This window comes from Sparus aurata, chromosome 21, assembly GCF_900880675.1.
Source record: "Sparus aurata chromosome 21, fSpaAur1.1, whole genome shotgun sequence".
Lineage (NCBI taxonomy): Eukaryota > Metazoa > Chordata > Actinopteri > Spariformes > Sparidae > Sparus > Sparus aurata.
Window position 1 is genome coordinate 26,387,244 of NC_044207.1, and position 12,619 is coordinate 26,399,862.

General features: G+C 43.9%; 1 protein-coding gene across 1 annotated transcript; it reads right to left on the reverse strand.

The window, feature by feature from the left end:
* Nucleotides 1-1,134: 1,134 nt before the first annotated feature.
* Nucleotides 1,135-10,135, reverse strand: eef2b (eukaryotic translation elongation factor 2b). Its single transcript, XM_030403763.1, has 14 exons — nt 9,872-10,135; nt 8,399-8,613; nt 6,328-6,509; nt 6,033-6,244; nt 5,648-5,823; nt 5,358-5,463; nt 5,010-5,262; nt 4,683-4,878; nt 4,454-4,577; nt 3,640-3,882; nt 3,205-3,558; nt 2,932-3,114; nt 2,665-2,797; nt 1,135-1,801 (listed from the first exon to the last, which is right to left on the reverse strand). Exons 1-14 carry the CDS (start codon nt 9,872-9,874, stop codon nt 1,608-1,610), a joined length of 2,574 nt encoding a protein of 857 aa, XP_030259623.1. The 5' UTR covers nt 9,875-10,135; the 3' UTR covers nt 1,135-1,607.
* Between the last annotated feature and the right edge of the window lie 2,484 nt (nt 10,136-12,619).

A 12,619-nucleotide genomic window follows, 5' to 3' on the forward strand; every position in this document is an offset into this window, starting at 1 on the left:
TCATTACTATGTGGCTTAGGTAAGCATATTTCCACTGAGTGTGCCCCATAGAGGGTTATAATGTAGGTGGGGTTCAGGTATAGCCTGATGTGGATATTCTTTGTGAGGGTTAAATAGACACAGACCAAGGAACCTTAAAAAATGAAGGGAGTGTCTTTACGTTGCGGAATCTTTGGGGCTAGACTTTTGTGCTGGTTCTATTAAAGTCAATGAAAAGTGCACGTAGTAACACAGAAAAACCCAACATGTATACGCTGTGTAGCTTCTGATGAAGAAGTAACTCCAGAAGATGACAGAAAAGACTTCAGAGAGATGCTTAACAAGACTTTTTATTGACAGATTGTCCTTTCCAAGACTGGAAGAGAGCACTTGGTGTCATTGCAGTCACATCAGTGGAAATCAGTTCGACCTGGCCCGTTTGTTGAGACTATCAATCGGTGGTCAACCTTCTCTCTAAAGCATGTTCTATTATTTACATCAGAAGTCATGTGACTTAGACATGTTGGGTTTTAGTGTGTTTCTCCAATTGATTTCAATACAATCGGCACAGAAGTCTGGCTCCCAAACAAGATTCAGTGATGTGATGATCCTTCGTTTCTCATCACAGACCACAAAGTGTCCTTCAAAACATTACACCGTCTAACTACATATATTGTTGAGCCTGTACTCCTCGATCAAGCTCCATAAAGTACTTAAACCATATGGCATCACGTCTCCTGAGTCTCCTTCCTCACCTGGGTTGATCAGATGAATGAGAATTGTTGGCAGGATCTCAACACAACTAAGACCGGTACTTCCACATTCTCTTGCCTTACCGTGCCACCAAACTACAGAGCAGCTTATTTCCCCCGGCTGCAAGACTCCTCAATTCATCCACAACACTTCATACGAAATTGTTTTAATTTGACTTATCCAACCTCCAAAAGTTGAAACCTTGTGACAGGCGTTAAGAATGACTCATCAGTAGATCTTCTCCCTGATGGGTCCCATTTGCTTTTCTGGGTCTCGTACAGGAACCAGAATTGAAGTCGACTGTTTCATAACCAGTTAAAAACTCTCTGTAGTACATTTCAATATTAGTAATTAAAAGAGGGACTTAATAACTTTCAGCCCAGTGGGTAAATAACAGTCACATTTTCATCGTGAGTTGAACATTTTTATTAATTTCATCCACTGAACAAAGTTCCAATCCAGGGATTTTGATGTCTGTAACACTTTATTGGTGGTTTCAATTGTTTTGTCTGGCCTTGATCCATTTACAATATGCATTATTGCAGCAGTATCACAGTGCACTGTACAGACCCATCCTGGCAGATGAGAAGGAGGGGGGAGGGGATGATGTGGAGGAAGAGAAGAAACGAGAGATACGACTGCTTTGATCCAATTGTTCCCCAAAACCCTCGCCCTAGGCACTTGGTGTACTGTAGCTGTGAAATGAAAAAAGCATTGTTGCCTCCACTAGCCTACAACAGAAGCCTAAGCTTTGTTTCTGCTCCGGTCAAAACAAATTGTGCGATGTGTCTGTAAGCCTGTGCAAAGATTTTTAAAGTGCCCACGGGGTAGGGTTTAGAGATTGATTTGGTATTTTATAATCCTGGGGTCAGTGTTTACAGTTTGTCCAAGTAGTTGTCAAGGGCAGGGATGCCCTCTTTCAGACCTTTGCGTTTCCTGATATCCCCGACAATCTGGTAGGGTCTGCTGGCGGGGTCAGTGGGGTCTCCCTGGAGAATCTGCCAGTGGTCAAACACACACTGAGGAAAGGCCTGGCCTCCAGTGTTGCTACGCAAGTCAGCTGTGAAGCCTGGAGGGAATAAAGAATAAGGAAATAAACATCTAACCCCCTGTGATCCTGATCCTGATCCTAACAGTAATCTATATTAGAATGGAGTTACAGGGCATTCATGAGGTGACAGAAAATTGAGTTGCTGACAGCAAAAAAGCCCCACAACTGACAAAATAAATGTTTTTTTATGGTAAAACTTTATGTTTCTGTCCAAGTAGAGTGACCGAGATATGGTTAAAATGTTATCTATAACTGTGTTTTCTATGTTTTCACCTGTGTCCATATGTTGGTCGTTTGGTTGCTTCGTCAGCAGGATAACAAAAAAACTACAGAACAGATCACCTGTGAAACTTGGATGGGGGAGGGGTCTCGGCCCAGAATGCAACCTGTCAACTTCTCGGTGTGATTCCGAATAAAGTAACAGATCCAGGATTTTTTTTCTCACTCTCACATTGGACATATTTGTTGATTTCTCAGGAAAATAATGTAACGATCTCGACGAAAGAAATCTGCCACATTCAGGGGGCTAGTCTCTATGAGTGAGTACACTTTGATGCAGATAAGAGGTTGGGACTTGGTGAAGGTAGGCGCTCTACTGCCATTCTAGTTCGCAAATACAACCGTCTTCTTTGGAGCTACCATGTTTCTTTTGTGTCACAATGTTAAAATTCGTGAACCTTCATGTTAGGACACATCAAAGATCCATTTGAATCTTAAATAATCTCTGGTTAACTTCATCCAAGTCTTCCCGAATGATTGCTCCTCTTAAATTACTAACTAAAACCAGATAAACAAATCAAGCAAATTACTCTAAAATCAATCATATGGTTGAATCAAAAAGCCAAAGTATAAGATTCATGATATTTATCACACAAACCCACCGAAGGACTCGTTGACAGGGAGGTAGGCTTTCACTACAAACATGGGAGTGCCCACCACATGGGTCTCCTCAAACACGTGACCTCGCTTCCTGTTCAACACACCGTAGATCCCACCGACCACCTGCTCCGGACACTGCGCGGGAAACAAGGAACAGCAGACAGACAGAGTTGACAAGCGCAACACTGACAATGAGTCAAGTGACACGGAGATAATAAAACAAATGGTACACTTGTAGAATCCTACTGCAGTGTTTCCTCCACACACACCTGGATCTCCACCAGGTATACAGGCTCCATGAGTCGTGGCTGGGCAGTGAGCTGGCAGGCGTACAGGACCCTACGAGCTGTGGGAATAATCTGTCCGCCGCCGCGGTGGATGGCGTCTGCGTGCAGTGTCACGTCATGAATGTCAAAGCGGATTGCGCGCATGTTCTCCTCACACAGAGCGCCCTGCGGGACCGAGACACAGACTGCATGTCAAAAAAATCTGAGCAATGATTACACAGATCTACTGATTCAGCCACTTTGGCTGCTGCTCACCTCTTTAGTCGCCCACTGGAAACCGGCCACCACGCTGTCCTTGATCTCGTTGAGGTACTGGACCCCCTTTGTCATGTCTATCAGCAGGTTGGCCCCGGTTCCGTCTGGGCCGAAGCACCAGATCTTCCTGGCTTCTGTCACCTCCCACTCATACTTCTCGGCGAGGTAACGGGCACGCGCCTTGAGCTCCTGTCGAGATGTGACGTCCCCTTTCTCGATGTCTTCAGCCAGGCCGTCGGGGAATGGGCGGGACTTCATGAAGAGACGATTGTGCTTGTTGGGGGACTTGGACAGACACATCTGGTCTGATTCTTCCATCACTGTCTCTCTGTAAGACACGACTGGGTCTGATTTCTGCAAAGGGATGAAAAAATATAAAATATAATAAAGGAAAAAAAAAAAGGCTCATGTGAATAAGTCCAGATGCCTCGTCACCTTCAGTGGAATGCAGGCGTGATCCTCCTCCAGGTCCTTCAGGCAGATCTCGAGGTGCAGCTCTCCCGCTCCAGCGATGATGTGCTCCCCGGACTCCTCGATGATGCACTGCACCATGGGGTCCGACTTGGCCAGGCGCTTCAGTCCCTCCACCAGCTTGGGCAGGTCAGCGGGGTTCTTGGCCTCCACGGCAACTCTGACCACGGGGCTCACGCTGAACTTCATCACCCTCATGTTGTGGGCCTGCGGACAGAGACACCCAGCTCAAAGACTTGTTCTACTTGTGCTGTTGTAGGACTGGTATAAGTAACTCATCAGTATGGAAGCCCTGAGAGGCCAATTAGAAAGAAAGGAAAAAGTCAATTTCAGTTTTCTGTGTGATCTAAATTGCTTTTTCCCTGTGTGTGTTAAGTTGAGTAAAAAAAAAAAAAAAAGGTTTTGCCAAGATAATCTTTTACATTCTGGCAAAGAAAAATTTAATTGGAAAAATTCACCTGCCGTATTTATTTAGTCATATGTTTCACCTATTTTCACAGATTAAAAATTGTAATTTAGAAAAGGGCTCAAGGAGGAAGAAAAACAAAACTTTTCAAGGATAAGTAAAAATGGAAATTAAGCCATTATCCTCTCACCCACATGCTGATGGTAAAGTCAAAAGAAGTGTTGTGTTCCACAAAACAGTTTCAGTTTTGGTTGAAATTGTCCTTTAAAATCTATATATCTATCATTTTTCACTTTCCTCTCGGGGCTCCTGTACATCATCCATTGATTAGTACATCAGTAGCTGAACTCCAACAAAAGAGCAAGACACTACCTGATCATAGGTGGTAATGGTCCCTGTCTTAACCAGGAACTGGTCTACACCAACCAGACCCACGATGTTGCCACATGGCACATCATCAATAGGCTCCACATACCGGCCCATCATCAGAATGGTCCTGCATGAAGAGGAAAAAGGACGCGGTTATAAAAAGCTGCAAGAAGAGAAAACTTGAATTCAGAAAACGTATTTCTTTGTTCTAATGTATTGTGGTTTTTCCCACCTCTGGATGGGTTTGATGTAGAGATCCTCCTTCTTGCCAGGGGTGAAGTTTGGCCCCATGATGCGAACCTTCAGTCCGGTGGACACGCTGCCAGAGAACACGCGACCAAAAGCGTAGAAGCGCCCCTTGTCGCTGGTTGGGACCATCTTGGAAATGTACATCATCAGAGGAGCCTTGGAGTCGCAGTTCTTAATACCTGAGAAGACAGCAGAGACGGTGAGGCCTGAATCTAGCACAGCCCAAATAAAGCTAATTATTTTATGCTCCATCATCATCAAAATGCTCCGTGTCTTCTCCAGAGACGTGCATTGGAGGCGTTCCACTGACCCATGGCGGCCTCGTCGTCTCCCGGCCCTTCGTAAAGCAGCTCGCAGCGGTATTTCTGTGCAGTGACGGGGGAGGGCAGGTGGATGGTGATCATCTGGAGCAGAGCCTCTCCGGCAGGCAGCCAGCGTCTCATCACAGCCTTCAGCAGGGGCTTCCCCTCCTTCTCCTTGTCCTCCGAGTCCAGTTTGACGCCAAGCTTATCGATGAGTTTGGCTGTCTCGTCCTTCTTGAAATTCATGATGGCGTCAAACACCTTGAAGGATAGTGAGAGAGGGAAAAGATCTCAACCTCCAGCTCTGGAAGTATCACACAAATGATGGCTTAATGTCACCTTTTTTTTCCATTCACCTTGAAGATGGGGTCCAGAACGAGCTGGCAGAAGGTGCGGGGAAGCTTCTCGCCGTTGGGACCGGTGGCGGTCTTACTGAACTTGCCGGCTTTTGGGTCAAAATATCTGCGTGTCAAGACAAATTATTGCAAAACATCACGGCACTGAAATGACTGGTTACAATCATGAAAACTTCTTGGTGTGTGCTAGAAATGTTTTTTTAAAGGGCAACTTTGGTTCCAGGTAGCAGAAACGCTGTTTTTTAGCCTTGTGTTAAGTTAATCTTTTGTATTTTTTCCGTCGTGTTTACCTGTCACCCCACAGTTTCTTCATCATGTCCTCCACTTTCTTACACCTCTCCGCCGGTCCCATCTTACAGTCTGCTTTGGCGAATTTAGCCACATACATCTCAGCGAACTGCTTCAAGGTGAAAGCCCAGCCATGGAGGCCAGAGCCAAACCCGACTGTGCCAATGACAGGATCAATCTGAGGACAATAAAGAGAAGAGTAACATCTCTCTCCTGGTTTAGCATGGATTTGTGTCTGAGTGGCAGGGCCTTGAGACTAGAGACTGGGTGACGAGGGTAAAAGTGCTCGCTAAGTACATGCCAATGCTTTTAAAAGCAACGACAGATGATAATAAAGACGCAAAAGAGCAACACTTTGATTCCTCTGGACGGACAGCGCTGCCTCACCATGATGTTCCCCATGGGTCCACCTTCGTCCTCTCCGTAGGTGGAGATGATGACGTTGACGTTCTCCACGATGCGTTGGAAAGTCGCGTAGAGCTCGTCCGTCCGCAGCTGAAGCTCTAGTAGGGCGCGGTCCATCTTGTTCATCATCAGCACCGGCTTGATGCGCTCAGCGATGGCCTGCCGCAGCACGGTCTCAGTCTGCACGCACACGCCTGTCAGAGAAAACAACCAGGTGAACCCGGGCGTACATGCGTGATGTGTGTGATGTGTGTGTGTGTGTGGGATACGTTCTTACCTGAGACACAGTCCACCACCACCAGGGCTCCATCAGTGACCCTGAGGGCAGCGGTGACCTCAGAGGAGAAGTCAACGTGACCCGGGGAATCAATCAGGTTGATGAGGAAGCCGCTTCCATCTTTACACTGCTTGATGAACGCCAGGTCAGTCTCTTCCAGCTCGTAGTACAGAGAGATGGCCCTGAGCGACAGACAGGAAACATGAGACGGCTGGAGACACGATCACCTGCCGGTACCACCTCATCGTTAAAAATACATGTGAAGCAAAGAATGGATCGATGAAGTTAAATTAAATGAGCTGAGTACATGTCTGAACTGACAACACTGGATTCCACTGAGCCAGAAATAGGGCAGACGCGCTGAGTCACGCAGAGATCATCCAAGTTCAGGTGATGGAAACGTGCTCGACTGGAACGAGTACAGCACACAAATAATGATGGAAATCGATGTTTGTGCTGTCGCGTCTACCAGAACTGGAATAATTAAGAACCATCCTGAGTAGATTTCTGAACAAGCAGTGCTTCAGCTACGTCTTTCTGGCCTTTATAAATGTGTTGTTGAGGATGTTTTAATTAAATCAGAGGAATAATTCGATTTACAACCGGCAATCAACGCAAAGACTGCGGCTATGAATCAGCTAGCAGCCTTTTAGAAAGTGATGGCTGTGTAATAGATCAAACATCAAACATTTCCGTGCTTCATTATTATTTTGCTTCCTCAAAATCTTCATTTCTATATTATGTTGTGCAAATAATTTGTTAAATCGCAATCAGGAAGCCGTGTTCTATTTGCATATTTGGAATAAAATAATAATAAAAAAAAACATAATACCGTCAGACCAGAGACAGTTAAAGAAATGTTAGTATTTCTTATCCATAATAATGTTGTGATACAAACTACGGACAAATCAATTTGCTTTTTTAGGGTCAATACTCATAATTAGTCCTTAACAGATATTTGGAGTTTACATTTGCATTAGGGCTGCTCGAAAAAAAGCACATTGAAATGAATTTAAATACATTTTAATAAATAATTTAGCGGGAATGATCTTTTTTTTTTTATCCCAAGTTTAATCGAAACAAAATATATAAAAATAAAAACTATTAAAAATCTTGCTGATGTGATGTGTGTTGGGGTTCTGTACCAAACAAACATCTGGAGAACAACATCTGTAGGTCAGGTCGTCTCCGCAGCGCTACAGTACTTGATTGATTGATACAGTACTTGATTGATTGATACAGTAATTGACTGATTATATTTTGATTTATTGTGGAGCCTTAATTTGCAGTCAAAATGAAAATCTGGGTGTCAGAGTTGGACGCAAATATTGCATTTTTTTTACTCCACTACATTTATTTAATATTTTTAGTTACTAGTTACTTTGCAGATTCCAATTATTCAGTGTCAACAGGTGTAACCAATCAGACGACGTTGCAGGAAACAGGATGAGAGGGAGCGACGGGGGGATAACATGCAGGGAGAGGCCACAGGTGGGATATAAACCCCGGGCTGCTGAGGCGAGGACGCGGCCTCTGTACGCTGAATACTGGATCTGATAACCAGCCGGGCTCATAATCAGTCTATTCCTGCTACAGACCCCCCCATACTAATAGACACATTTATTTATTGCCTTCATTAACTGTAAACTTCTCCCCTGACACGTATTCATACTGACATAAGAACTTTATCTCCACGTTAAATGTGTAAACTCTCATCATCTGGCAATGGAATAACTTGAACCCGGTGAGATTTCTGTTTGTGCTGTTTTGTCAGAGCTTGTTTACACTGGCTGGGCTTTATTAGAATAAATATCACTGTCATGTCAGTGAATCAGTCAGGGTTAAGAAACATTTCTCCTTATGTTGTCAGTCAATCTGGTGTAACTACACTCATGTTGTTGAAGCTGATCATTAAACTCTAAAATAATACAAAATAATAGCTAAGTAAGTATCTGAACTCATATTTGTTGCTCATGTAGTTGTGAATATTTACTCTTAAAGAGAAATACTCAAGTTTTTATGAGCTTTTGGTGTGTTGGTTTGTTTAAACCCGCTTCCCCGCACCACATACGTGGATTTGATGGTGATGCAGCGCTCCTGCTCGTCTTTGCGCGTGTCTGTGAAGCGGGTCTCTCCGGCGCGGGACGATGCAATGATCCCCGCTTTGGACACCAGCGAGTCAGTCAGCGTGGACTTCCCATGATCCACGTGGGCAATCACGGACATGTTCCGGATGTTGGACTTCTTGTCCATGATGGCCCGGATCTGATCCACAGTGAAGTTCACCTGGATGGGGGGGGGTTATTATATTACACTCATCCAGTTTTTTCACAACCAGCACAGGTTCAGTTTATTCATCATCTGCATCTATTTATTTATGACCACTACCAGATGTCATTTCAAGTGGAGTTATAAAAAGAAAGACATGCTGGAAACTGAATCCATCAGGCTGACTGTGAGGACGGAGTGTGAAGACTTAACCGTCTGGTTTCTAAACAAGCAAACAGGATCAGGACTTACTGAGTCACCACTCACGCGGCAGCTCAATGGGCCATTTCAGAACCATCCGGGGACAAAATCTCTTCATTTCACACCTTAAATTCCATTTTTTTTTTTATTTTAAGGTGAAAAGTACATTTGATGAGTAAATTCTTAATTTAGACCAACAGGAAGCACTCAGCCTGAACTTATAATATTATCTAACTTAGTTCAAGGAACATTTCAAGTGGAAATCCTCCCAATCACAGAAGTGATGAAGGCATTTTAGGTGATTTTTGCCCAGTGTGGTAGCCATTTCCACTGTGCGCCTATGTGGGCCTCAGCAGTATGATTCCACTTTTCTACCATGTAATAAATAAGGATCTAACAATATTTAACACAATTTATAACACCTTAAAGTCACTCATTTCTACTTTTCAACAAGTAGAAAAATAGCAAATTTAGCAAGTCAAGAGACAACCAGAGCCTCTAATGATGAATTATAAGCAGTTATAAATCCCCATCCACCATGATGAGCCCCAAAAATAAAAATGCAATGCAGTTTTCCACGCAGGTGACGCACAGCTAAAGGCACTACAACACATTATATCACCTCTCACGTCCATGCATATGACGCAGTCTATTAGAATCTGATCTAAATCTACAGTCTGGAGTTCACAGGGTCTGTGTTGGGACCTCAGCTGTGCCTTACGACACTGTGTTTCTGCCGTAGTATGCGACAGAGGCAGCTCGATATTAAAGGCTTTAATATGAACGTCACAGCGGAGGCAGCGCGGGGCCGTGCGGAGAGTCCAGGCCACAGCCCTGCAGCTTCACCAGCCGGCTGCTGCGTATGTCCTCCGCGAGCGCACACACGCGCTTCATGCGGTCATCTAACACCACCGAGCTCGTGCATCCACCTCACACACACCTGACAGAGAGCCCGGAGCTTTCTATACATGAAGGTTATTTCACAAGGCTGGGGAGCTGGCGGGTCCCTCACCTGCTACATCTAGAGGAAAACAACGTACTTATTTCTGCGTCTGAGAGAAAAGTTGACACTCACCATCTTGCCGGCAGGTCGTTGGTCTGAACGTGCGAGGGGTTTATTGCTGCAAAACTCTGCCTTTGAGGACAGGCAGTCCCGGTGGTGACAGGAGGAGCTGCTGCTGCTGCTGTTGCTGCCGTCGTGTGGTGGTGGTGCAGGAGGGAGGGTGCAGCAGCAGGGGGCGCTGCTCCTCCACAGCCCGGTGTCATCTGACAGGGACGTGGACGTGAGCCCGCTGCGTAACTGCGCATGGAGTGTGTTTATCAGCGGCGCGCAGTCGGGCCGAGAGGTAAAAACAGAGCCAAGTTCAAGTTAATTCACTCATGTGATGCTTGATATTGGCATTTTATTCAGTTTAAATTAATTATACTGGGCTGACGTTTCACTGCTGTGAACAAAAGCTGCTTTCTTTAGTCATTTTAATCTTGGCTATTCTCCCAAAAGCCCCTAATCTGTTGAACAAGCCAATAAAAATGTTGTTTTTTAAATAGTTTTATCAACTTCTTGCTGATGGAGGCCAACAGTGACACAAGCGCTCATAATTTACATTTTTGTGACGCATTTGGAATAATTTTCCTGTGTGAGAAGGCCGCACCAAACTACATTCAAAAACTAGTCGGTTTTAGGTGGGTGTGCCCCCGGTAATACACGGGGCGAGCGGCAGAGTTGGAAATTCTGCTTTCAGATTATAACTTTTTCTAGAAGAAATGTTAACTGTGATATGGTGCCGATTTGGCTAGCTGTCTATATTAGTTGATGAAGAATCAACAGTGGTGTTGTAGCAGGTGTGCAGGGCTGTCAACCAGCAAGACAAGTTAAAATTAGCATATTATTGAATGAAGTCTGGTGGAAATGTAGTGTGAGGCTTAAACATGGAACCTGGCTCCATCTCATGTCACTATAACAGGACCGGACAGATTTATACACACCAATCCTTCATATGATCATTTACTATTCATAACAAAAATATAATTTGAATGACAGCCGATGATTATTTAGTAAGAGATGTGTCAGGTCATTTTTGGACAAAAAAATCTATTTCAGATGTAATTTCATTAGTTTTAACAAGTCAGATGATTCTGACTGAAATTTCTGAATTTGACCTCAACATGCAGTCAGAAATGTTACAGTAAACTTGATGTTGTGTAAAGTGATAATAAGAGGGTAACAGTGACCATGTGTGCTTTTACATTTACATTGTAACAGCACACACACACACACACACACACACACACACACATATATGTATATGTAACGTAATAACACTGTAAAATGTATATATTTGACACTATTTTTTAAACTGCATGTTGCCTGTTTAGTGATGACTTTTCATAGAGCGCCTCTGACTGACCTCTGGTACAGAGCCAGAGCCTTTGAAAGCATCCCCCACCTCAAACACCTGAGGCACCAGGTGAGCCTGATGGAGCATCTCTGAGTGAAAGCAGGTGAAAGAGCAAGAGTCTGGCAGGAGGTGGCAGAAGAGAGCCGCTGAACCTCCGTCTGAAACTTGACTTGAAAATGTTTCCTTGGTTGAATCTAAACTTGAGTTTTGATTTATTTGAATGGCTTTAAATAGAATTTTAATTGAATTTGTCTGAGCTGAATGATTAACCTGCATTTGAAATGTGTAGATTTTATTTTTGACTGTATTATATTAACTTGAATTGGCTTTAAGGACCAAACTCTAGTAAGAGTTGTGTCTCAGAGGGAGAGGAGATATTCACCTACACCCATGAATTTCACACAAATAGAATAAACTGTTCCTGTAAAATCCCTCGATAGGAGAAATCTGTTGAAATGCAGACAGTTTTTATGATATCTGGTTGTATTTGCAACTTTTCCCTGTGTTTTACTGCTGCATGTTTTATGAAGAGATCTTGGTTGGTGGACAGAACAGATGCTGATCTTTTTTTAGGATGTCGTTGCAGCTCTCCACCAGCTGAGGGCAGAGAACCACAAACCAAACTCGGACGGCTGACAGAATCTGAAATGAGAACGTGTTGAGGATGAGTCGATCTGTGGTTTTCTTGTGAACGCATATATGAAAATACACACTCGATTATACTGAAGGTAATGGGATATTTCCCGTCACCCCAGTGGACTCAATTCAACACGCTCACAGGAGAAACACACTCGTGCAATAAAAAATACATGGATGTAACATAATAGGCATATAATGGGCCCCCACGAGAGCGGATATCTCCCTGACATGATGGTTTATTGTAGAGCTGAAAGAGAGTGCTTTTTAAAAAACACAGGTAGCCTATGACTGAGGGAGGCATTCAGAAAAGAGTACGTCATGGAAATGTTGATGGATTTTAACTAACACAGTTTTCTTTTATGAGCTGTCAACTCCCGAAACACGAAATGAATGTTTATTTTCTGCTTTTGGATTTCTATTGTTTTAAGCCAGGAGTAACCAGACTTATTACAACCTCCTGTAAAAGCACGACTTGTCCGAGCGAGGCCCCGTCTTCTCTTATTCTCGTCTCCAAATCTCAGTGAGAGCACACAAACTGAATTAAAGTTTAGATGGCTGTAAAAAAGAAGGGTTATTCGGCTCAACGGTCTTTTTGAACACAAGGGAGACGAGATAATAAAAGATTTCTAATAAGAGACGCAAACTAATAAATTTCCCGGTCATTTCAACTGACAGTGAGAGCTGTGCACCGCGTCACGTCTCTTAACAGTCGTGCTCGCTGCAAATAAAGTCTCTCTCCAGATGTCTGCAGTCACTTAAGTCTCCTCAAGTGAGCACAGATGATT

Excerpts from the sequence above, each read along its gene's own strand:
- eef2b (XM_030403763.1), bottom strand. Across the intron at positions 3,883-4,453 it reads CCATTACCACCTATGATCAG|GCCCACAACATGAGGGTGAT; the intron begins GTAGTGTCTTGC and ends CTCTGTCCGCAG. Across the intron at positions 3,115-3,204 it reads TCCAGTGGGCGACTAAAGAG|GGCGCTCTGTGTGAGGAGAA; the intron begins GTGAGCAGCAGC and ends TCGGTCCCGCAG.